Here is a 26771-nt window from a genome sequence, read left to right as displayed (position 1 = left end):
GCTAGGGTCTCTCGCTCCTCTGGGGGGAAACTTCGTGACTGAGATATCCCTGTCAGTTCTCAACTGCCACACGGAGGTTTGGGCTTAGCCAGTTCCATGTCTCTGCCCCTCCTACCAGTCTCGACGTGTTTTTTACTTTGTACCCTTAATTATAAAACTTCTGTTCAGCCAGACTTCAGATGGTTCTCCAGATTGATTGTTCTATAATTTATTGTAATTTTAATTTGTTCACAGAAGGAAGCAGGCACAGTGTTTATCTACTCTGCCATTTTGGATCTCCCCAATGTTTTGAAACAATTAAACCTGTTGTTGATATGAGCACACATTTTCCTTTATCTACAGACTACTATTTGCAAGATAGTGGTGTCTTTTGTAAACTGATGAATATATTTCCATACATTGATATCTTATAATATATTTTTCTGGGAGTATGAGAAAAAAACATTCCATGTGATTTAGATCACATCTCATGAGGGGGAGAATTAAAACATAAAGCATTGCTTCTCTGTATTTGTTTCTTCAGCCATGACACCTGAGAAAATTAATGGAGGTGATAAATAAATCCAAAAATGTGTCTCATGTAGGGAACAGAAAGAAATCCAATCAAGAAATGAGAAAAAAAATGTAAAAAAGAAAAGAATATATTAAGTATATAAAATTTGAAACTATAAAAGTATGCTCTACCTAATTGCTAAAAAATTTCAATGCATAGGAATTAACATTTAATGAAAGATTACTATAACTGACACAGCAAGAAATAGAAAGCGTAAGTAAACAGTAACCATGAACTGAACTGAACATAATTTAAGTACAGTCTCCAAAGAAGGCTCTAGTCCCTATGGTTTTATTGGTAAATTATTTCAGTGGTTCAATAACTAGTTGTCATGTTGGGTTTCCAGACACTGTATCTTTAACTCATATTCTAAACAGGTTCTTTTATCCCCCTCCCACATGCACACCTGCCCTCAAACCTGCTCAACTTCCGGCCTCAGCAATCTCAGCATCTCTGCCTGGCCCAAGCCGGAAACCTTGATGTCATCCTCATCTCATCCCCCAGGCTCCTCCTATCCGCATTACATCTTATTGTCTTTTTTTCTCCTGAGTTTATTGAGAAATAATTGACATGTTTTCATATAAGTGTAAGGTGTATGGCATGATGGTTTGATTTACATATATTGTGTTATTACAATAGGTTCACCTAACATCCATCTTCTCATATAGATACAATAAAAAGAAAAGAAAAAAAATTTTCCTCCTTGTGATGAGAAGTCTTGGGATTGACTCTCTTAACAACTTTCCTATATATCATACATCAGTGTTAGCTACAGTCATCATGTGTACATTACAGTCCTAGTACTTACATCTTATAACTGGAAATTCGTACTTTTTGACCATCTCCCTCCAATCCCCTCCCCCCCACCTCTCTAACCAGAAGTCTGATATCTTTTTCTGTTTTTTTTTAATTCCACATATAGTGAGATCATACAGTATTGTGTTCTCTGACTTATTTCACTTAGCATAACACCTTCAAGGTCCATCCATGTTGTCACAAATGGTAGGATTTCCTTTTTAGGGCTAAATAATATTCCATTGTATATATACAACACAATTTCTTTATCCAGTCATCCATCGTACACACAGGTTGTTTTCATGTCCTGGCTATTGTAAATAATGCTGCTATGAACATGGGAATGCAGATACCTTTCCGAGTTAGTGTTTTAGTTTCCTTTGGATATATTCCCATAAGTGGAATTGATTTATCACATGGTAGTTAATTTTTAGTTTTTTGAAGAACCTCTATACTATTTTCCATAGTAGCTGTACCAATTTATAATCCCTGCGACAGTACACGAGTTCACTATTTTTCACATCCATGCCAGCCTTCATTATATTTTTTCTTCCTTTTTGTTTTTATTGGGGAATATTGGGGAACAGTGTTTTTCCAGGACCATCAGTCATCCCTCAATCTAGTTGTGAAGGGTGCTCACTGGCCCATGTGGGAATCGAACTGGCAACACTGTTGTTCAGAGCTCCCGCTCTAACCAACTGAGCCATCCGCCCACCCCCTTTATTGCATCTTTTGATGATGGTCATTCTAAGAGGCGTGAGGTGATAGCTCAACTGTGGTTTTAATTTGCATTTCCCTAATGACTAGTGATGTCAAGCATATTTTCATGTACCTGTTGGCCATTTGTGTATGTTCTTTGGAGAAATGTCTATTCAGGTCCTTTGCCCTTTTTTCAGTTGGGTAATTTGTGTGTGTGTGTGTGTGTGTGTGTGTGTGTGTGTGTGTGTGTGTTTGCTATTGAGCTATAGGAGTTCTTTATATATTTTGGATATTAACCCCTTATCAGACATATGGTATGCAGATATTTTTTCCTGTTCCAAAGGTTGTCTTTTCACTTTGTTGATGGTTTCTTTTGCTGTGTAGAAGCTTTTTGGTTTTATGTAATCCCAGTTGTTTGTTTTTGCGTTTGTTGCTTGTGCTTTAGGTGTCATATCCAAAAAATCATTTCCAAGGCCAATGTCAAGGAGCTTTATTCGTCTAGGAGTTTTATGGTTTCAGGTTTTATATTTAAGTCTTTAATCCATTTGAATTTAATTTTTGTGAGTAGTGTAAATTATTGCTTTTTAATTCTCTCAATGTTTTCTGCATCTAAACTTTCTTTCTGTTCTTTCTGCTCCTTACTTGGTTCAATCCCTCCCTCCCGTCATCTCACTTGAGCTGTTGTAAGGCCCTCCTATCTGGTACCCATGCCACCAATGCCCACTGGCTCCCTCTCACTTTAGTCTGGGTACTACTGTCTTCCCCCAAAGAAGCTGATCCTGCAGTATACTTCTTAAATCTTTTGTTGGTTTACATTGCCTGGGCATGGTGTTCAAGAGTAACAGGGTATGGTGCTGGGAATTTAATGCAACATGATATGAAAAATTAACCAGATTATTTTCAATTGCTTTAAAAAAAAGTGTACTTGGCCTCTTTTGGTGAGGGAAGACTGGTACTGGGTTTCTAAGTGGTTACTGCATTTCTAGTTGCTGGAGGAAAAACAGACACTTCTGTGAACTATAGCCTATTAGCTGAGTTTTTCTGCATTTTCCTATGGGTCACGAAGGCCCATTGTTAAGGAAAGGGGAAGGAGAATAAAGGCTGGGTCTTGTTCCCGGTTGCGTAGAGGTTGCCCCCTGGTGTGGGAGTCAGTTCGAGAGAGACAGTGTCCTAAGGAGAAACGACAAGAGGAGCTGCAAATGGAGCTGCTGCAGACAAGGGGATCAGGAACACTCTGCTAAACTGAACACAGGCTTTTGAGTTGGGGATGGCTGAGCAGCTATTGGGCTGGGGTGGACGACGGAGAGGGGAGTGGCTAGTAAGCATTGAGCTGCAGAGATTTGGGAACCTAGTAAAGGTTATGGTAGCCCAGGTTTGGCCTGCAGAACTGTTCACCTTTGAATCAATTGCTGGAACCTGGGCAACCCAGCACCTGGAGCAGCAGCTAGCACAGTGACCCAAGATCTGAGGCCCTTCCCTAATTTCCTGGGCTGCACAAACCCCAGTCTGCAAGGACAACCCTAAAGGAGAGGATATGGCTCCTGACAAATGTTACTTTTGTTGCTAACATACTATTGTTTTTAATTTTTTTTTTTTTTTACTACAGAGGTTGCTGAACTAATAATACTGGGACTGAGCATGGTTTTTCCAGACGCCACTGAGCACAGTGCATGGAGACAGCTTACCTGAAGAATCGAATCCAGCCCAGGGAGGGAAACCAGCGAGAAGGAAAGGTAGGGACAGAGCCCTGATGACACAGTTCTGAGTCCCTGCCTACACTAACTTGAGTTCCAGAACCCAGCTGTCTTCCTGGACTTTCTTTTTCCATTAAGTTGCTTAGGGTTCTACTCCTGCCACTGACCGCTATCTAAGTAATATAAATAGAAAACACTGATGAGTTTGGGAGATCATTATTAGAATTCACAGCTAGTGTGAGAGGAGCCTATGGAAGAAACTTGGTAGAAAAGGCATAGATGGTTAAAGACAAAGGCAAACATAGAGGGAGGGTTATACTGAGAAGTAATGTGCACACGTATGTGAAGGGGAGGAACTGAACTCAGAACAGAGATTGTCCGGCAGGAATCAAGTATGTTTTCACCAACCCTCCAGGTGATTCCAATGCAAATGAAAACTACAGTTCTAGTTAGTGTTTCAATAAATAACACACCTGTGCTTCCTTTCCATCAATTTTTTTTTTTAAAAACCCAAGTATGAAGTTTATGTCAACAATGCTAAACTCAGGTTCATAAGCAGTAAACAAAATATTAATGGAAAAGCTCAAGAAATGGATTGGCTGAAAGCTGTAGGTTGTATCTCTGAGATAGGTACCACGTAACTAATAGGAGATGCCGATTATGATGAACAGATTTAAAAATTTAGAAAGAAAAAGAACTGACTTCCATTCTTCACAATTCAGTTTTCCAGGATGACAGCAAAACTTTTAGCCATAAAGAGGCAAATCTTTCAGTCTATGAACCTCTTTTCTTAGAGCATAACTTTCCATCCTACTGCTGACACCCCCATTCCCAAACTGTCATCTTTTAAATTTAACTAGTAACACGTGGGCTTGAAATACAAACAACCTGTGGCTTATTGGTCATTCAAGTAAACTTCTAAAGCTTGCTGCTTTTCAAATTGTGACTACTTCCTTTAAAAATGGCGTAATTGGGGCTTCATTTTATTCACAATGTCAAAGAGCAAGTATAATCGTATCTTACAGTTCTTATATGCCTTTATGTGTACCATATAAAAATCAAAACCAATGCCGTCTTAATTTTAAAACTTTTTCTTGGAATATCTGTTATTAGAAATATAAGAGCTGGATATAAAATTACCCTGCAAACTGTTTCCCTTCTTTAGACTGGATAACACTTCTAGGACAAAATCTCCTTAATTTCCCATCCCAAATGCTTCAGCAGTATGCTAATGAAATTCTGGCAAGTACCAAAGTCAGGGTCCTTTGCTTTTGCGTATCCATGGATCACTGATCCTATTCTGTGAATCAAAAAAGTAAGTTTATTTCCATTTGTAGCTGTGGGCAGAATTATCTTGGTAATTTGCATTGATATCCTAGAAGAGTGGAACTAGTTGACAAGACACTATCATTTTTGAGAATCGGTTCCTGATCTGTGAGGACAGCAGCCACAAGTAAGGCTGCACAATAGATGACAAAGTCAGAGGCCTTCACATTTCCCCTAAAAAATAGTTTCTAACTCTTACTTTGTCTAACAAAATTCAATGGTAGTTTCAAGGGGGGAAAATGGGCTGAAGTTCTGAATGCTACCATTTAGCAGCCTATCTGAAACGAAATGCCTGTCACACACGTGAAACATGTCTACAACCACTGCCTCCAAATTCTGTGGAGCCATGAGACTTAGATCTTTAGGTATTTTCATAATCTACAAAAAATAGATTCAAATTGGTTAACTCACCAACACATTTTGTGTATCGATGATCCAAGCTAGCTAAATTAAACAGTACTTTCTGATGAATATATCCTAGGGCTTGTGACATATTTATTCAAACAGTTAAACTACCAACAATTTGCTCTGACCCTACAAACATCCTGATGATAACAGACAGAAGCATATCAAATGCATTTGTCTTCCTGGTGATTGACCGAAAAAATCCTGCGGGCTCAAAGATGAGTTATAATACATTTCCATTTGGAAAACTGTTGGATGCTCTAATATTACGAAATGCCAGAGTTGCCTTTGAATTCTCTTTAACTCCCCAAAGCAGTGAGTGAACTGGCCTGAAAAATAGCTTACTGGAGAATGAGCATGAAGCAAAGATCATACAATGGACACATATATTTTGTTTCAGATCTATTAAAGCAGACTTTAATCTGTATTCTTCTAACTGTATAGAAAGTTTGGAAATGACCAATCTAGCCCATCCTCTAAGATATGGCCCATGCAACAGCAAATGGGTAGGAGACATCCCTGACGTTTAAAGACTTGGGCTCTAAGCCAACATCCTTCCTTGATTTACCACATGATCTTGGGGAACTCCCTACACTGCTCCATGCTACTTTCATAAAAGTGGGATACTCTGTTTCCCTAAAAATAAGACTCAGCTGGGCAATCAGCTCTAATGTGTCTTCTGGAGCAAAAATTAATATAAGACCGGGTCTTATATAAGACCCGGTCTTATATTATAGTAAAATAAGACTTGGTCTTACATTAATTTTTGCTCCAAAAGACGCATTAGAGCTGATTGTCCGGCTAGGTCTTATTTTCGGGGAAACACGGTAGCTGTCTGTATATATATATAACACACCTATATAATATTCAAATGAGAAAGTGAAAATGCTTTGTAAAATTGTAAATCAGCTTAGCCAAAAATTTTAGGAACAGAATCAGATTATATTCAGGGACATTTAATCTTCTAGCTTCCTCATTCATAAATGCATGATTTGGCCCAAAGGTAGATAACGCAGAATTTAAAAAGCGAAATCATTAAGGTGAAAGCCATTAAAAAAACTCACACATCTGGAAATGTAATGGCTCTGTGCGATGTCAGAGGGATAGTGGATGGGGGCGGGGGGTTCACAGTGTGAGGGATATAAGTGATAAACGTCTAAGTATTACTTTGTCTTGTGTACCTGAAACTAAAAAAAAAAAATGTAAAAAAAACAAAACCAAAAAAACCCTCACACATTAATAAATTATGTATATGAGGTTAAGTCACAAAGTTGACATAGATTTATAAAAGAGATAAAATGAGTAGACATTAAATAGTTTTAATGAATCCACTTCCTTTATTGCAGTTAACCTCTGTACAAAGCAGCAACTGCAATACTCAATGTTAAAACATTAGAAAAGCATTTGTGTGACAGTTATAGTACAGTATTATCAAAATATTACATTTTCAAACTTAGTAAACAGCCACCAGAGCTCAAATCTTTAAATTATTTCCATAGTCTTTAAAAATACGTAATGTCAGAAAGCATATAAAAAGAATGTAAAAGAACCTAAAATACAAAAGAAAAAAATGTAACAAATAAATATTTGATTTAATCAACCATTTATAATCAGCTTAACACCACCATTTTCTCTAAACCCACTTAATTTTTACCTATATGAATAATGAACTGTCAAATGTCATTGCATAATTATTTGTTTCCAAGTTATCACCAATGATTTAGGGAAAAATTGGCATTAAAATAATTAAATTCAGCATAAATAAAATAGAGAATAGCTTCAACACAAGCTAGCATCTCTAAGAATTATTTAAATTTATTAAAGCACTACAATAACCTTGAAAATTTTGAGCTGGTGTCTAGCGTTAAGTAAAAGTAATACATTTTTTTAAAGTGAAAAGCTTCATACATTATTTCACAGACAATATTACCCTCCCCCCATTATGCATATTTAGATATATTTTATGTACTTTATACACATATGTATGATGCATGACATTTGGTTCCTGCAGTACAGATCACATTGTTTTCCTGAATGGGAAAAACTTAAAAAAAAGTAAGTGTACCTGTGCACATTTCAATATAGCAGCACTCAGTTCATGCCCTATTATTCATTTTAAAAGTTCAAACATGATATTGTTTATTGAAAATGTGACATTTCTACTGTCTTTACCCCAAAACACTACAAAACCTGCAATAAATGGACAATGCTGTGAATTATAATGTAGGAAAACGTTAACAAAAAAATTGTTTCATTATTCTGAATTCAAAATTATTATCAGGTCTCCATATTTATATTTAGTTCATACTCCTGCAGCAAAAATACTGCACTATTGACAACAGTAGTAATTTTATAGCTTTCTATCATGATTCATGAAAACCTGCCTAAATTCTTTACCACTGAAACATACCAAGGAACCCACTGAACAGCACTTTAGATAAAATGTTCCCCATTTTCTAACTGGATAACTGCTTTATGTTACATGCTCTTCAAATGAACACCCTTGTTCTCCAGGAAACCTGTAGCTTTCCATCTAATTTTGAACTTATGTTTTCTAAAACAAAAAAACTTTAATGAGTCTTGATCAGTTACTGTGTTTCCCCAAAAATAAGACCTAGCTGGACAATCAGCTCTAATGCGTCTTTTGGAACAAAAATTAATATGAGACCCGGTCTTATTTCTAGGTCTTATTTTCGGGGAAACACGGTAAAATGCAAAACCAGCAACATAAATGTCATTATATACCAGGGGTGCCAAAAAAATGTATATACATGACTTATAGTCATCTTTTGTTATTGGTAAATATTGAGTATTACAATTTTAATAATTTTTTCCTTTCTTAAAATGTGTATACATGTTTTTGGCACCCTCTGTATATATACACATGCATCTGTGAATGTATACACATACACATATACATATACACACACAGATATGTAGATGTATATCCCTTGAAATGTTTTTAGGAAATCCTTCCTTGAATAAAAAATGAAAAACTTCACATTAATAACTATATAAAGCTTGTAGTAACAGTACATATGCACTGTCAAATTTGTACTAGTAGACGATGATGTCAAAACAGACATTTCAAAAGCATAAAGTGGCAGTTTTTCTTAACACAAAAGTCTTAAAGTATTAAGAATGGATTAAATTTAAATGTTCAGAATAATCTGTTCAAACCTGAGTATATTAATTAAGACTAAGCGTACTTGACAACTGAATGAATTAAGCCTAAAAACATTTCACTGAGAAACCAGTGGTCCATTTAACCATTTGATGAGATATTATTTTAATGATTTAAAAAGAATATAGTGAAATTCCATGTAGTGTTTATTGAAATATTCTATGAAATGGCATAGCTTTGTCTAATTTTCCTCCAAAAAATTTTTTTTAGCATTTCTTAAAAGTCCCTCAGATTTGAGGAAAACTCTTAACTTAGGACAGATCTCTCTTCTAATAAATATAAATGATCTTAATGAGTTTTGCCATTAAAGAATGGCAATATATGTTTTTTCAGCATGGTATACAGACGTACTGGATAAATCTTCAACATTCACTAAGGTTTCAAGAAATAATCAAATAAAGATAAAAAGAGCCACTGAGAAGTTTAACAACAACAACAACAAGGTTTATTGGGCCTTTTTCCCTAGAGCTACATTTATACATACTCATACGAACCTAAACTGGGGGTCACTTTTTGGTTCCCATTTTTTTTTTTTTTTTCATTTTTCATTAACTTGCCCTAATTCTCACCTTTAATATCTAACATATACCTTTACAAAAATCATAGAAAACATACAGTACTCAACACTAATTGGTCAATGGAAGAAAAGCAGTGTCCATTTTATTTTAAGGTGAAAGAGACTAGAAATAAAAATAGCTGAAGGCAAAGTTTGACATTCTATAAATTTATAAAAGAGCATATATGAATGAAATTTGGTTATTTTTCAGAAGGCACCTCAAGGCTAAAGGCTTTTTGTACTCCTTTCATCAATCAAAAAATAACACACTTTTATTGCTATTCAAGTAGCAAAGGAAAACCTGACGCTCATGAGCTTCAGTCCAACAAGGAATCATTAAGATTGAGATACATTATTGACTAAAACTGAAGTCTCCATGCACAGACCAATGGAGCAACTTCCGGTGTGCTTTCAAATTAATGAAATAGTGAGAGAAAAGTCACAGTTCGCCATTGTGATGTTAACGTGTCGCTGAAGATTTCAGTTACTTCACGAGGCACTGAAGTACCATCTGAAGAGCTGTCCACTGTGTAGCACATTTAAGAATAGAAGGTAAGGACGCTCTGATGATTCCCACGGACTAGGAGAATTGGTGGTAGGTCCTTAGAGAGCACTTCTAACCATGCCATATAGAGAGCGCTAGACACAGCACCTTTTCTTGCAACTGGGAGACTCCTGGTATCAAAAGGAGAAAGGAAAGGAAGCAATGCATTTAAGTTGAGAAGAACAATAGGTAATAAAAATTATAAATTAAGTCAGAACAACAGTAACTAAAAATTATTACAGTTGCAGAATATTCTTAAGTGCGGGGAAATTCTGCCTATAGTATAGCAACTACTACTATACTGCCATAACACTATTTCTCTTTTTATTTTTTTAAGTTTGAACAAGATTTTAAAATATTTCTTCATAAGAATAGCAAATAAATATTTCTATAAACCATAACACATTTGGTACCTAACACTAAACCCCAGATTTCCCCTTCATCAATAAGTATGGAATTCTTTTAGGAGAAAATAAAGTTTCCATCTGAATTTAGAAAGTGAAAACTTGGATAAACTTAGAAAGTGGATATACGGATAAATGAAATTCAAACATAATTAATTCTACATATTAATTTTTTCTTCTCACCTCTGTGGGCTTTCATTTCTATTTGTAGATACTGGTAGTAGGGACCAATTGCTCTATAGAGTATTTCTAAATTTCTGTTTTAGCATTTTCCATTATAGGTACTTGATCATCAGCAAAATTTGAAATTTTCTGGTGTATTAAATGTTTATTGCTAATTAAAATAACAAGTCTTTGTGTTCATTTTGGCATGTTATTGAAGGCATGAGTTTTCCTTACCTACTTAGGAACGCAGGCTCCAGGACTGAGAAAATTTGGGTTCAAGTAACACCTAGCTAAGCTGGGTCAGTAGAGGAAAAGCCAGAGTGAGCATCAGCATCTACACTCAATGCAGGGACGGTGTGTCTGTATGGAAAGTTTGTGTGTGGGAACATGGGGTGGGCTACAGACAGGAGCCATTTTTTAAATTTAATCCTCCAGGTGACTTTATGGGGTTATTTCTACGAGGAAGCTGCCTGGGGTCCATATTTTAACTTTGGACCCTTGTACCCCACACATGCTTCATGGCTAGGCTACAGTGTTTCCAAAGCTAAAAATAATTTTAAAAGGTGGGGATAAGGATAAAGGAAAAATTCCAGAATAAACTGTTACGATAAAAAAACATTCACATAAGCTTAAGATTTTTGTTTTTCCTTCCCCCTACTTTCAACGATTCTTCCATATGCTTAAAGTATATTTTAAAGTTAGTTATTTTCCTCCTTTCAACTACTAATTCATTATGGCTGTTAAATAGATATGTACTTGGCATATGAATCAATCCTAATTGCATTATCATAAAGTGAATACCTACGAAAATCTTAGTACAAGTATTACTTACATGACAATGATATTAGCTGTGCTTGAATGTTCCTTTAATAATTCATTTAACCTGATCTGCCGATGTGTCTGAAATGAAACGGACAAAGTCACTCCTAGACCATTTGAATATCTAGTGTTTCATAAAACTATAAGTAGACAGAGAGAAACCAAAATAATTTTGGTGTAATAAAAGTCTGTTCCCTAATTTAAGAAAATTAATTCTTTACACTGTCCATGTATAAATCCAACTTAAAGTAGATTTAATTTACACAACTGGTTACCCCCATAACAAATTGCAGCTCTTGATACTTACTTATATCTTAAGTATTTAAAAAATCACATGGAAGGTTAATGAAAAGAATACCTTGGTCTTATAAAGTTCAAGCTCATTATCTGTTATTCGCCATGGTTCATCTTCTTTCATTTTATCTGCAATATCTTGTTCTTTATCATCTTCATGAAGTCTGTATGGCTCAATCATTTCATCAAAAGCTACAATACTTAAAAAAAAATAGAAAGAGTACAGATAATTATCTTTATTTTGAATTACTTAACAATAAGATCTATAAACGCTAAATTATAACTTGAAAAGTTAGTATTTTCCATCTACCATACTCCCCTCCATACTCTAAATACTGTGATCTCTCTGTATCTACCCCTGCTCCTATGCCCACCCCCCTCAACTTAAGTAAATTTTCACAACAGCCAGAATGATTCCTGTGAGCAATAAGTGAAACTATGTTAATCCTTTATCAAAGGATAACCCAGTTCTAGGACCACTAAATAAAAGTAGTATAAGATTACAGCATCTTGAAGGGAGGAAAGGGCAAATACTAAACATTTAAGAAGATGCAGAATTAATCTCTAGATCCAGAGATACTTAATAGGACAAAAGATACTAAAAGAACATGAATTAGAACATTCTACTCTTCCATGAATGCAAAAAGCATTTTTCAGCAATGCAATACTGTGATTTATGACATTTGGTCTTCATACACAGTTCCTGGCTCACAGCTCCCAAAACCCTTGGAATCTCCTGTGTTGAAAGTGATAAAGGTGTTTTGTTATATTAATGAGGTACCTTTTGGATAACAAGGGTGGGAGCTGGTTGCCAGGAGAACCCACCTTGTGATTAGAGATTTGGAACTTTCAGTTGCAGCCCCCATCCACAACCTACTGGGACAGGGAAGTGGCTGGGGATGGAGTTCAATTGCCAATGACTTAGGCAATCATGACTATACAATGAAGCCTCCATAAAGACCCAGGAGGACAGCTCATGGGTTCCTTTCCCTCCTTTTTGGAGAGCTTCCATTTTGGGGAACCAGAATGTTTCCATGTACCACCTTGCCAGGCCCCAAGCTCCACGAGGCCAGAAGTTCCTTGCTTGGGGACCTCGTCCTATGTATCCCTTCATCTGGCTATTGATTTGTATCCTTTAATATCCATTGTAAGAAATCGGCAATCTAGTGACTGTTCTAGTAAATTAATTGAACACGAGGAGGGGGTTGTGAGAACCACTGATTTATAGCCACTTGGTCAGAAGTACAGGTAACAACGTAGGCTTGTGACTGGCATCTAAAGTGGAGGGCAATTCTTGTGGGACTGAGCCCTTTAAGCTGTGCAATCTGATTCTATCTCTGGGTAGACAATGTCCTGAGTTGAATTCTCAGACACCTTGCTGGTGTTCAAGAATTGCTTGTTGGTGTGGGGAAGCCTCCACACATACATTAGAATGGGACATGTGACACCCATTTTTGAGTATGAAGTCTCATACAAATCTCTCCCTGATTACAACCTTACAAAGGTATTCCTTATTATTTTCTATTTAAAATGAATTCTTTATACCAGCATCATCATTTATTCAACATTTATCTGAGAATAATTAAAATTCTGTCTGGTAATATACATATAATTGTAACAACCACTATATATTATTTTCAGATAGAATATTCCACAAGTCTACTTTTGACTGTTGAGAACTGTGAATGTAACTATTATAAGTAAATTCTTAGATTCTCCTATTTTAGTAATAAAACAAAAGAGTGTAAAGTAATTCAGATGTGGAGTAGGGATTGAGTGGTCATAAACAATGGAACTTTAAAGAACCACGTGGAGTTTCTGTGGCATTATGATTTTCAGAAATTACTTATAAACAGTAATTGAATTCTTTGAAAATTGAAAGCGCTTCGATATCTGCTATAGGCGTGCCAACTATCTGTGCTAGATTTAAAAAGCTGACTTCACATGTAATTAACAGCAGGCAAAACCTCCCGATAATTTAAGTTGAATGATCTGTTACTGAAGTGTCTGGGTAGGTTATCTATAAAAGGTGCAGAAATTTGTACAAAGCAACTTATTCAATTACTTACTTTTCTTTCTTTGGTTTAGTATTAATATCTCCCAGGACCATGATATCAGAGAAGTCTATCCGGAACTTGCTAAGCAAAGTAGCCATCCTAGAACAAAAATTAATAGCACTGAGATACGTGAAGGCTGTGTACAAGTATTTTTATTCTATTTAGGGCTGCGTCTGTGTACCTGATTTATGTATCTGAAAAGCATGATTTATGAAGTCTATTAGGTGCTAAACAAAGTCCATCTGAATTAATTCACACAGTATATGCACAAAATAGAGGTCTAAATTCCCTGAGTAGAGAATTCTGTTATATTCTTTTATTTTCTCTGAATCTCTCCTTAGTATCCAATAATGAATGGACAGAGAAGACATTAATAATGAAATTTAAATGGCAACTAGTTTCTTTAAAGTTAATTTTAGTCAAATTATATTATTAAGTACATGGACTTCAGTAAAAACTAGTAAATAGTTATTTGTTTAATTAATTGTGGATTATTTTTCATCCATGAAGAATGCATATCTCAAGGCCCACATGTAACTTTTTGGGCCAAACTGAAGCTGTAAGTGATGGCATAGATTAAGTCCACAGCCTTTTTCTGCGGGGTGGGGAGGACTTGGACAGGCATGGGTAAGGAGCCCCAACAAGTCTCTGATATTTCAGTAAATAAATACTTTTATGGAGGCATAGCTGGCAAGAAAGCCTTGGTGACAATAGGAAAGCTGAAACATACAAACAGGAAAAGCAATTAACAACAAGATTTCATTTTTAATAAAATAAGTTTTCTAAATTAAGATATTGGAAAACAGATGAGCAACAGGTTTAACTTTTACATTATTTCTACTATTTCTTGCATAATTCACTATTTGAAATGAATAAACACCTAGTTGAATTCTGGTATAAATCTACTAGGTGCCTGCCATGTGTTCTAGGGCCCACGAAACTCAAATTTTAGCCCCAGAATGTGGTGAGTGGTATCATGATTTAGAAAGGAAATGTAACAACTGGGGAGGACAAGGGGAAAAAAATTAGGGAAGGCATTATGAAGAAGGTGACATCCATTCTGGTCTTTAAAAGAATGGAGTATTTTAACAGAGAAGGGAGGCAGTAAAGAGCTATTTATAGCAGAGAGAGGGGAGTAGACAAAGGAGTAGAAGTCTGAAATCACATGCAAGTTTAAGGCAGGTGGAGAAAATGTAAATTACAGTATAAGGAATATGGGGGGGGGAACAGGAGATAAAAACAGAAAGAGAACAGGAAGACGTTGTAAAGGGCCTTGTCACATTTTGGCATAGACTTTCTATGGTATATAACAGAGAAGAAGTTAAAGGTATTTTGGGCAGAGGAATCATGATCAAGCTATGCTTTCCAAACATGAAGGTGGGAGCAATGTGTACAATATATGTTGAAAAGGTCAGACACAAGACACAGGGTACTTAGAGAAGCACTGAAACCAAACCTAGAATTGTGACAATACAGACAAAGAGAATGAATGACAATGGCATCCTGCATTTCTGTTGTCTAGAAGTCTACAAAATGTATCCCATATATGAATATGCACTTTCTCCCCTGATTTAAAAGAAAAAAAACTGCTTAACACTTTAATACCGTATTTAATAAAAACTTTCAAAATGTCAATATATTATAAATTATTACATTATCAGTAAAACTAAATATTTACAACTTAAACATAAAGGCTAAATTCAAGACAATAAGGTTTTATGTCTTTACAATTTTCAGCTTTAGTATAGAACAGAACACATGACTGACATTTTATGGATTGCCTAATTTTTATCCTATCGAATCTATATTGTAATAGCAAAGTACTACTAGTTAAATGCCCTTCAATTTAAAGTAGACTTACGCTCTCCGATCATGGTCTATTCTGTTTATTTTTCCACCAATGAATACTCTGATCTTACAATCTTTCCACTTTTTCTTGGTAGTCAGAAGATAAGGTATCAATAAGGTCAAACCTGAATCATGAAAATACAACAAATCATTTACTAAATGCTGATTTTTCAATTAACAACTTTTAATTCAATTTAGTCTCTAAAAACATGCTTACTACATCTCAATATAAAACAAATTTTTTCTTTCTGTCCTTTCAGGATTCAGTCATAAAGCCATAGGCAGGGCTGAACTAAGAGGGAAGCCCAATGAGCCAGGGCCCATGTGAGCAAGGCAGTGAAATGGGACAGTGACCTGGCAGAGTTGGGAAATTAGCCACGTACAGGAAGGTTGAGAATATTCATTGAAGCTAATGGGAGTCAGGTTTCTCACTAAAATAAATAAGAAAACATAAATTGGGAGAAGCTGGACCTGAATCCCTCAGTGTTAGACTGGAAGTGGTTTCCAATTTACATGTACACATACACACATATACAGAGGGTGCCAAAAAAAATGTATACACATTTTAAGAAAGGAAAAAACTATTAAAATTGTAATACTTGATATATGCCAATAACAAAAGATGAAGAATACAAGTCATGTGTACACATTTTTTTGGCACCCCCAGTATACGTGTATTTTCCAAATCTGTCCACTGAGAGGGTCTGGGAGCAAGGACACCCCAGTAGCAACAAGCATGTCTAATGCCCTGACCTTTTATTCTCAATACCACTCTCTATTAAAAGGAATCAGGGCTCCTTGGATAAAGGGGTGATTCAACGGCTGGTGTAAGGAAAGTACAAAACTGAGCCTGGAACATCTTATTAGATCAGAAAATAAAGAATGATTGGGACATGACAAATGGACACAAAAGACTAAACAGGAAATCCAGGACAATTTGAATATCAAAACAAATAATGAGAATGACAAAGCATTTCCCAGTGAATACAAGAGAAATCCAAGAGTCCGCACAGATAGAAATAAACAGAAAGCTCTTCCTTGTAGTTAAATGCCAACTAACAAATGAGGAAGAAGTTATAGGATTGGAAAATCATCATTTGGCAACCACAAATCCACCATAACAACAATAATAAGTTCAGGCAGAAATATCAATGGATGCTTAAGGTGGTGGTAAAAGTTATATTAACAATGGTATATTGACATAGTCTCAAAGTAACTCCCCACCCCCCAAATATCTGTAACTATAAAAGGGGAAACCAGTAACTCTCAGTGTATAAACCTGGGGAAAACCACCTTACTCAACAGTTCACCAGTGATGGGACAAATCACCATCATATACCACGGTGAGATATGGACAGAAGAAGAGAACAGCATCGCTTCCATGATATTTCTACCAAAAATACTTAACTTGAAAATAATTATGATGCAACATCAAATGGCACTCCAAATTTTACGTGACAGTCTACAAAATGGTCTGTAATTTTTAAAAAATGTTAATACCATGAAGCTCACGGAAAGACCTAGCAACTCCCAAATTGGAGGACAATGAAGAGACGTGACCACTAAGCGCAATGCCTGATTCTGAAATTAATCCTATTGCTTTTGGGAGCGTTGGCAAAACTGGAATGGGGTCTGTCTCTTGGTGAAGAGTATCTGCCAATTCTTAGTAGTATTCCCACAACTTGAGTACATTTAAAACTGTTAAAAAATATATTAACAGGGCCGGCCTGGTGGCTCAGGCGGTTAGAGCTCCGTGCTCCTAACTCCAAAGGCTGCCGGTTCGATTCCCACATGGGCCAGTGGGCTCTCAACCACAAGGTTGCCGGTTCAATTCCTTGAGTCCCGCAAGGGATGGTGGGCTCCACCCCTGCAACTAAGATTGAACACGGCACCTTGAGCTGAGCTGCCTCCTGGATGGCTCAGTTGGTTGGAGGGAGCGCGGGCTCTCAACCACAAGGTTGCTGGTTCGACTCCTGCAAGGCATGGTGGGCTGCGCCCCCTGCAACTAGCAATGGCAACTGGACCTGGAGCTGAGCTGCACCTTCCACAACTAAGACTGAAAGGACAACAACTTGAAGATGAATGGCACCCTCCACAACTAGGATTGAAAGGACAACAACTTGACTTGGGGAAAGAAAAAAAAAAAGTCCTGGAAGTACACACTGTTCCCCAATAAAGTCCTGTTCCCCTTCCCCAATAAAAAAATCTTACAAAAATATATTATATATATAATACATATATATATTATATATTATATATATATATATATTATATATATATATATATATATATATATATATAAATATAAACAGCCTTACCTCCATCATCAAAAAGCCACCAGACGTCAATAGTCTTCTTTCCTTGTTTTTTCTGAAACTGTGTACTGGCCTCAAGAAGCTTTTGGTCAGCTACATTTAAAGGCACAGCAGGGCTTTTGGATTCTACAGGATTAAGGAGAAAAATACGATTTGAGGGAGATAAATGTTAAAGTCCCTTTTGCTGAATTCCTAGTTTCCTAACTTTTATATATTCAATTGCTTATAATGCAGGTAGCTGCGTATGACATCCATCATAAACCTTCAGTTGTTTATGATTTAAGCATACTTTTTAAATGGTTACAGATAAATACATCTTTACAATAGCTAAACTCATCCAAATTATCTTGCCTAATTTCCAATTTTAAGCATTCTGAAAGAGTCATAAATATCAATCAAGAATATTATAATTGACTGCTGGCTTTTGATTTCTAAATGGCTATATTGGGCTAACTGGACAAATTAAGTTTATGCCTATTCCATAAATATATTTCTTTTGTAATCTGGATTCTCAATAATTCAAAGCTCAAAAATTTTTTAAAAATAAAATGTTATCTATAATATGAAAGACAGAAGGAAGTGGAAGACATACCAATACAATCACAAAATTATCACAGCAAAACCTCTTAGTCTAAGAAAAAATTCCCTTATCTTGACCTAAATTTGTCCCCTCAATATGTAACACCCAAATCTAAAGCCATATAACCACATCTTTCTTTGAACCACAGAAAGATGATGGGAACTCCCTGGAAGGGCACCTATATGATACAAGTCTTTGGACAATATATCAAGAGAGTTCCCTTTTATATTCTCAGGAATGGGGGGGGGAATCAGCACTGGCTCTGTGAGCAAGCAAATGACTATTATGAAATTCCTACACCAAATTTTGAAAAGCAGAAATCCACAGGAGGAAATCTGATCCCTTCTGCAGAATGTCTGTCATTCACTTTTCATGCTGCCATGACGTACGCAAACATGACAAATGATTTTGCATGATGAAATAATATGGCTACCAAACCACACTGCTCCATAACTCTCACCTCTATCTCCTTTTCATAAAATTCATGTACGTTGACATGACTGTATCTCCCAAACGCAGCAGGACTGTGAGAAATATTGTAATTTTTGAAATGAAAAATATATTAGTATCAAAATTAAGGACTTGGCTGGGTACAACTGATGGTAAAGAATGCAAGTGACACTGCAAATAAACCTATTTCAGTGTCTCTACTTATCATCTAAACCATGCAGTTTAAGTTAAAAAATTAATATTGACTTTCAGGGTTTGAATATTTCAGAAATGCTAAGATGATATAAAAGCATTTGTCTTTGATATATCACCTTTTCCTGGAATGCTTTAACTCTTTAGTTGAACTAATGATAATGTTTCTAATCTGCATTTAATAAATAACTGTAACATCACCTCACCATGAAAATAAAAACTAATGTAAAAAAAGAAAATCATAAGGTTGGAGTTAAGAGTTAACAGTATGAAAAAAGGGATTAAAAGAAAATGATGAAAAATGCCTGCCTTTTTTCAACAGTGGTTGAGTTGGAGTCTTGCCATCCTCTTCCTCATCTAGATTATGTTTAAAAAACACAAAATATAAGTTAATTGCCTTTATATTAATAAAATAATTAAAATGTAAATAGAGCACATTTATAAATAAAACATAGTATGAAGAAACAGTCTGTGAAAAATAATCAAGACTGAAGATAGGTATTTTCTACACTGAGTGTTCAGGACTTTAAAAAGTAAACATATTTTAGACCCCTCCAAAGGGATTACTGATTAACACTCATCCCTAAATTTTATTCCAGTACAAACTGACCAAAACTTCAGTAGAATTTTTAAACTTTCCAACTTTCATACTTGAAATCAGTTGAAGATGTTGAACTATGGCTTACAGAGTAGAAATATGAGAGTAAAAAATTGATGTTGCAGATAATATATAAACTTTGATCATGCCAATGCATCACTGTGCAAATGACTGAAAAGTAAATTTAGAAGCATTTAATGGGTATTTTGTATTTGTAAAAAGTTAATCACTGCTTGAAATATTGAAGAATTTGATCAGTCTTTTGGTTTATACAAAATGCCAGGTTATACAAGAGTGATTTTTTTACACATACATCAATTTGTGTATATGTATATGCATGTATGTATGCATATATTGGTCCATTTACATTTAAATATCTATAAATTATTTTCCTGGGGTTAAGTTTTCATAACCTCAGTGTTTTTTCTTAATGTAAGCTTGTATTATTAAGGTTTAAGGCATATAAAACGCCCAACTTGGACAGGAACGAATACACGGCAGTGGGCTCTTCAGCCAGACTCTCAGCAATCCGATATTCCCACTAACCCCTTTTCTGGCTGTGTGACTGAACTCCTCATTTTCCTCAGTTGTAAAAAGGATGAACAATACCTAACGCTTAAGGCTGTTATACTGCAAGCATTAATGCATTTAGCTCAGTGCTTAACACAAAGTAAGTATTCAAAGGGTGCTTGCTCTCTTTGTTCCCTTATAGACTATATATATGCCTCAATAATCAAGACAGACATCTCAAATATCTATGGTTATAATAACTACACCAGAATATCTATAATTCTGAAAACTTTTAAAATTGTATAAACTTTTCTAGTTTCTATGCTAATTTTGAAAATAACAGGCTAAATAGAAAATAAACACAAAATAAATTTAATGCTACTTTTGAATGCTAATTTCTTATGCCTGTTATGGAACAAAAACCATTTCAATTATTACATTTAATTTTTTAGTATTAAATATTATTGTTCCTATAAATTAGGTCTTTGATGATAAAAACGTTTATAAATATAATTGGATATTTTGTCTTCATTTCAAAGAGCTTGGATATGGTCAAGGAAATATTGATACTTCAAAATGATTTAAAGTAAGTTGAAAGTATTTACATTTTTACAATAAAAAGATAGAAATGTACTGTCTAGTTTCCTACTTTATAAAAATAATGACATCATAAGATTGGGACACACATTAATGAGCTAATGTATAGATAACATCTACTACAACGTGGGAGACACAAAGTAAATGCCTGGTAACTATTACTTCTCCTCCAACCTCATCATAGTTTTATCTATTCCTAAAAGATTCTGTAAAGAAAGGATTTGTTTTGGGCAAGAAAAAAGGATAAGAACAAAAGTAAGAGGAAATGAAAGAACATATACTGTAAACTAAAAATAAATGCAGGAACATAAGAATAGTATTATCACAATCAGTTTAGAGTTTTGAGATGAAACAAAAAAATTACAATCAAGCCAGAAAAGAACTGAAAAGGAAAATGGGTCTCAACTAAGCTCTCCACTACCATTACTCTAGGCAAACAAGGTAAAGGAGGAGGAAAGAAATAAAAAAGTAACATTAACACTTCTAAGTAATGGAGGAGAGATCACTTTTCTCAGAGACGGGATTTGTCCCAAGTTATCAATTTCAGAAAAAGAATGGCAATTATTTTACAGGAATCAAAAGTATGATATGGTTTGATGATTTACAGTGCAGATTTCTCGTTGCGTGTCAGCTGGGAATAGGACAGATGGAGATACTAGACTGAACAGAGGTAGGAGAGTGAGGGCGGGAGAGTAAGATTTGGAAGTCATCCCTCTTTCTTTCTCATAAACATGACATACAGATTTGTGGATGAAAGCACCTGAAAGTCTCATAAGATTTGGAAAGCATTTTGTGGCTTAAAGCACATGAGCCACCGGGGTATTATGTCTGTAATTATGGCCTAATAATTCAGCAATCAAATTCAAATAGTTTGTTTCTTCAGAGACTAAACTGAGAAATAAAATTGCACTTGATTTCTTATTACATTGTTTTACCTAAAGAACTTCAGATATAGTAAATGTAAAAAAAATCCTGAATATCTTAGCACATAAACAAAACCCCTAGTATTTAAGTATCTTGACTTGAACCAAAAAATTACGTAAATTAATTATATAAACTTCATTCCTTTCAATGCTATCATATCCTATATACACACTGCTCTAAAAGTATCATGTTTCTTTCCAAGTTTATATTTAACCTAAGGTTCAAATTAAAATGTTTGATTTAAAGCAAGCATAAATAAAAACATACAAGAAAACATTAGTATATAATTAATTGGTGTGGTTTCTGTTCTATGATCTACTTTAATATCTTAAAAATAAGTAATCATTTTCTTGCCATTTTTGAAAGCCATAATTTTATCTGAGCAATTAGAAATGAAAAGTACAAGTTTGAGAATAGGTTAATTTATTAGCTACATTATATAATAAAAACCATTTCTCCCCCAATTAAAATATTACCTCAATAAAATTTCTTGTTCGAATAAAAATTACCTTTATGTGTAACAGGTTTTTCACCAGATGGTTTGGAAGTATCTAAATCTGATTTCTTACTATACTCCATACTTAGTACCACATCCTTCATACCAGGAGATTTCTCTTGTGATGACAGTAATTCTTCTGTAGATATGAAAGTATTCAAAATATTATCTAAATCTTACATTAACGATTAAAGAAAGCATCATGGCATAAATCAATTAAATGGCAATTCTAAGCAAAGTTTATTATGAAATAAGTTTATATTAAATGATTTCTTGTGCAAACAAATATGATAATCTGTTTTGAAATGACTATTCACTTAAATATGTTGAGCCACAACTAAGTGTCAAGCATTTGAATTATGTGCTGGGCAATCGGTAATGAGTGAGATTCATGAAACAAAGAATCTGGTAGACAAGGGAATGATGTATGACATGTGAATCAACTCTACTCTCAAAGTCATTTACATATGTAAAAAAATGTAAAATGTGACAAATGTTCATATACACGTACGATGACAGACAACACTGAAAAATTATAGCCATGACTACAGAGCCAAAACTAGGTGACAGAGACCTTTTCTAAGCTCATGGTAAAAGTACCATTTCTTCTTCCATCTTTTGGGAAAGAATTAGTACACATGTAACTTCCACCATAAAAACATTTACTATAAAGACAAACATAATAAGAAATTGATCATCTATTCTTAATCCTGATCACTAATTTGTGTTTTAAGAGAAATAACAATAGAAAATATGTGATAGAACAATTAATCCTAAAATGTATATGGAACTATAGAAGACCCCTAACAGCCACAGCAATCTTGAGAAAGAAGAACAAAGCTGGATGTATCACACTACCTGATATCAAACTACACTACAAGACTACAGTAATCAAAGCAGCATGATACTGGCATAAAAACAGACACATAGATCAAAAGAACAGAGAGCCCAGAAATAAACCCATGCCTCCATGGTCAACTAATCTATGACAAAGGAGGCAAGACTTTATAGTGGGGTAAAGACAGTCTCTTCAAGAAATGGTGTTGTGAAAACTGGATAGATACATGCAAAAAAAATGAAATTAGACCACTTTCTTATACCATATACAAGAATAAACTCAAAATGGATTAAAGACTTAAATGTAAGACTTGAAACCATAAAACTCCTGGAAGAAAACAGGCAGGAAACTTCCAGACATTACCCTTAGTAATATTTTTACTGATATATCTCGTCAGGGAAGGGAAACAAAAGAAAAAACTAACAAATGGGACTACATCAAACTAAAAAGTTTTTCACAGCGAAGGAAACCATCAACAAAACAAAAAGACAGTCTACCGAATGGGAGAAGATATTTGCCAAAGATACATAAGAAAAGGGGTTAATACCCAAAATATATAGGAACTCATATAACTTAACACCAAAAAGACAAACATTCCAATTAAAAGTGGCAGAGGACCTGAACAGACATTTCTCCAAAGAGGACATACAGGTGGACAATAGACATATGAAAAGATGTTCAACCTCACTAATCATCAGAGAAATGCAAATAAAAATCACAAGATACCACCTCACTCCTGTCAGAATGACTATTATCAATAAATCAACAAACAAGTGCTGGTGAGGACATGGAGAAAAGGGAACTCTTGTGCACTGTTGGTGAGATTGCAGATTGGTGCAGCCACAATGGAAAGCAGTCTGGAGGTTCCTCAAAATATTAAAAGTAGAACTACATTATGACCCAGCAGTTCCACTCCTGAGTATTTATCCAAAACACTAAATTGAAAAAAAAAGTATGTATCCCTATGTTTATTTCAGTGCTATTCACAATAGCTAAGATATGGAAACAACCGAAATACCCATCAATAGATGATTGGATAAAGAAACTGTGGTGCGTTTATACAATGGAGTATTACTCTGCCATAAAAAAGAATGAAATCTTACCATTTGCAATAATAATATGGATGTACCTAGAGGGTATTATGCTAAGTGAAATAAGTCAGACTGAGAAAGACAAATACCACATGATCTCACTTATATGTGGAATCTGAAAAACAAAATAAATGAACAAAAAAGAAACAGACTCATAGATACAGAGAAGAAACTGATGGTTTCCAGGTGGGAGGGGGACCTGGGGGCTTGGATGAAAAAGGTGAAGGGATTAAGAAGTACAAACTGGCTGTTACAAAACAGTCATGGGAATGTAAAGTACAGCATAGGGAACGTAGTCAGTAATATTGTAATAACTGTATAGTGTCATGGCGGTACTAGATTTTTCGGGGGATCACTGTAAGCTATACAAATGTCTAACCACCATGCTGTACACCTGAAACTAATATAATATTAAATGTCAACTGTAACTGAAAAAACAATTCTTTCAAAAACAACCCTATGAAGTAATTATGTTTTAACAGATGATGAAACTGAGGGTTGGAAGTCAGCAAATTTCCCCAGGCTATAAAACTACTAAGAGAAAAAGCTGAGATTTTTAATGCACATCTGACTCCAAAGCCTGTAGTCTTGATTCCTGTGCTAAACCAAATCCCTGTCTCCAAACCTAATGATGAATAACAAGGATTTCAAAACAATTTTCATAATGATTATAAATACATGAAAGTATTTTCTTCAAGTTCCAATCACGTTCAAATCTCAGTAAATTACAGAACTATATAATTTATTAGCCAAGCTGTGATATTTTTGAGTGAAAGAAAACACTACCAATAATTATGCAGAGTTAACAAGTACCCTAAACCTAAATCACTATTAGAGCAAGAGAGAATGAAACAGGTATTTTGCAAGGCCTACTCCAGAGTAAGAAAATTCGTTTTCAGCAAGCCATACTTTTGTTACATGGGTAAAGACATTCCTTTCAGAACTGCACAAAATGGTGAGGGGAGTGGGAGGATTAAAACAGTTTAAATATATAAACAGATGACAAAAGTTCATTATATGCCTCTCAGCTAATTAGGCTTAGCTAATTTTGATCATTCGGTTAATTAATTGATAAGGGGAAAACATTAGGTATGCAAATTTTCTTAGAGCTTAGAATATTTTTTAAACTACCATGAAATCATTAGAGGATGTGGAATTTTCCATCATTTTTCTAAAAGTTGGCAAAAGTAGTAGGTAAATTATAATTGATTTTAATCTTCACTTTTAAAAAAAATGTGTTATTTTTAATGCTTTAAAACTGCTATAGTTGGAGAAGAGATGAGTGGTGTGCGGCTAGTGATGGGGGTCGGCAGGGGAAGAGTACGCTGAAGGCCATAAGGGGTAGGGGCACTCGGGTGCTGTATCTTGATCATGGTGCTCGTTACGTGAATCAGCATCTGTGATCAATGGCATAGACCCCACACACACATGCATGCACACACACTTGTATACAAAGCTGGTGAAATCTCAATACGGTACGTAAATTGTCCTAATGTCAATTTCCCGGTTTCGATATAGAACTACAGATAAGCAAGACGTTACAATTGGGGAAAACTAAATGGAGAGTACAAAGGACCTCTGTGTACTATTTTTTACAACTTCTTGTGAGTCTATAATTATTTCAAAGTAAAAACTTTTAAAAAATGATTTACAGGGTCTTTTTTTGAGACGTAGTAAATGATATCATAAAGTTTAGTTTTTCATTATTACTATGCCTCTATATACAAAACATGATTTTCATAAACAAGAAAATGTCTACTGATTTAGCACTAGTGTGGGGAATATAATCAACAGTGTTGTAAAGATCATGTAAGGTACCAGATGGGCACTGGACTTATCAGGGAGATCACTTCATAGACTGTGTAGATGCCTGACCACTGCACTGTACACCTGAAGCTGATGTAGAATAATACTGTATGTCAATTATAATTAAATATATATATATATATATATATATATATATATATATATATATATATATATATATATATATATATATATTAGGTTGGTGCAAAAGTAACTGCGGTTTAAAAGGTTAAAAACAATTGCAAAAACCACAATTACTTTTGCACCAACCTTATACACACACACACACACGCACACACACACAGTCATGGGAGGTGGAGTATAGCATAAGGAAGATAGTCAATGGTAATGTAACAGCTATACAAGATGTCAGAGGGATAGTAGCTTGGAGGAGCGGGGTTATCACTTTGTGAGGGGTGTAAATGTCTATTACGTTGCTTTGTACACCTGAAACTAAATTTAACATGCTAAATCATATCAATAGGAAGTGAAAAATAAATAGCACTTAAAAAAAGTTTTTTCCTCCATTTTATTATGTAATTTTACAAATTTGGCCAATCTACAATCATACCTAATAATTGTTTCTGTTAAATTTATGATTGAATTTTATTCTCTTGATTAATAATCACTAGCCACCATCCAGGTTGGTACAGAGAGTAAACACAAACTTTGGTGGAGCCAAACATATATGATCTTAAAATGCCATACAATAAGTACATAACACAGAACAGATGGTAAACATTAAAATTGTTGAAGAACTTGTAAGAATTATATATAGTTTTCTAACAAAGTAATTTCTATTTTTAAAATAAAAAACATATTTCAAACAAGATTTACCTTGTCCTTGAAGATGAGATATATCCAGACCCTCTTTTAGGCGGATAACCACCACTCCATATTGGATGTCAAAGGCATCACTACAATAAGGGGGAAAAAAGAATCACAAAGATGGGTCTCAACTTTTATAAATTGAAGGCAATAGTGGATGACCTCTAAAATTACTTTCAACTTTAAATGTCTGATTCTTTAAT

At 34.9% G+C, this 26771-nt stretch overlaps 1 protein-coding gene across 3 annotated transcripts in view; it reads right to left on the bottom strand.

Annotated features, from left to right (window-relative positions):
- Positions 1-9075: 9075 nt before the first annotated feature.
- The window catches only part of SLC12A2 (solute carrier family 12 member 2), an 83636-nt gene continuing 65940 nt past the window's right edge, over positions 9076-26771 (bottom strand). Inside the window, exons 19-27 of one of the 3 annotated variants that reach the window (XM_019732390.3) lie at positions 26578-26657; positions 22019-22144; positions 19190-19237; positions 17662-17784; positions 15357-15468; positions 13508-13594; positions 11503-11638; positions 11158-11225; positions 9076-9887 (exon numbers count right to left, since the gene is read on the bottom strand). In XM_019732390.3, coding sequence (XP_019587949.2) covers positions 9752-9887; positions 11158-11225; positions 11503-11638; positions 13508-13594; positions 15357-15468; positions 17662-17784; positions 19190-19237; positions 22019-22144; positions 26578-26657 — 916 coding nt within the window. In that variant the 3' untranslated portion in view covers positions 9076-9751. Of the gene's footprint in view, positions 9888-11157; positions 11226-11502; positions 11639-13507; positions 13595-15356; positions 15469-17659; positions 17785-18698; positions 18763-19189; positions 19238-22018; positions 22145-26577; positions 26658-26771 lie in introns of those variants that run through there. The other 2 variants (XM_019732391.3, XM_019732392.3) reach the window with 2 other exon arrangements.

Source organism: Rhinolophus sinicus, chromosome 3, assembly GCF_057876585.1.
Source record: "Rhinolophus sinicus isolate RSI-liver-muscle chromosome 3, RSI-T2T, whole genome shotgun sequence".
NCBI lineage: Eukaryota > Metazoa > Chordata > Mammalia > Chiroptera > Rhinolophidae > Rhinolophus > Rhinolophus sinicus.
This window is presented reverse-complemented; position numbering and strand designations above follow the sequence as displayed.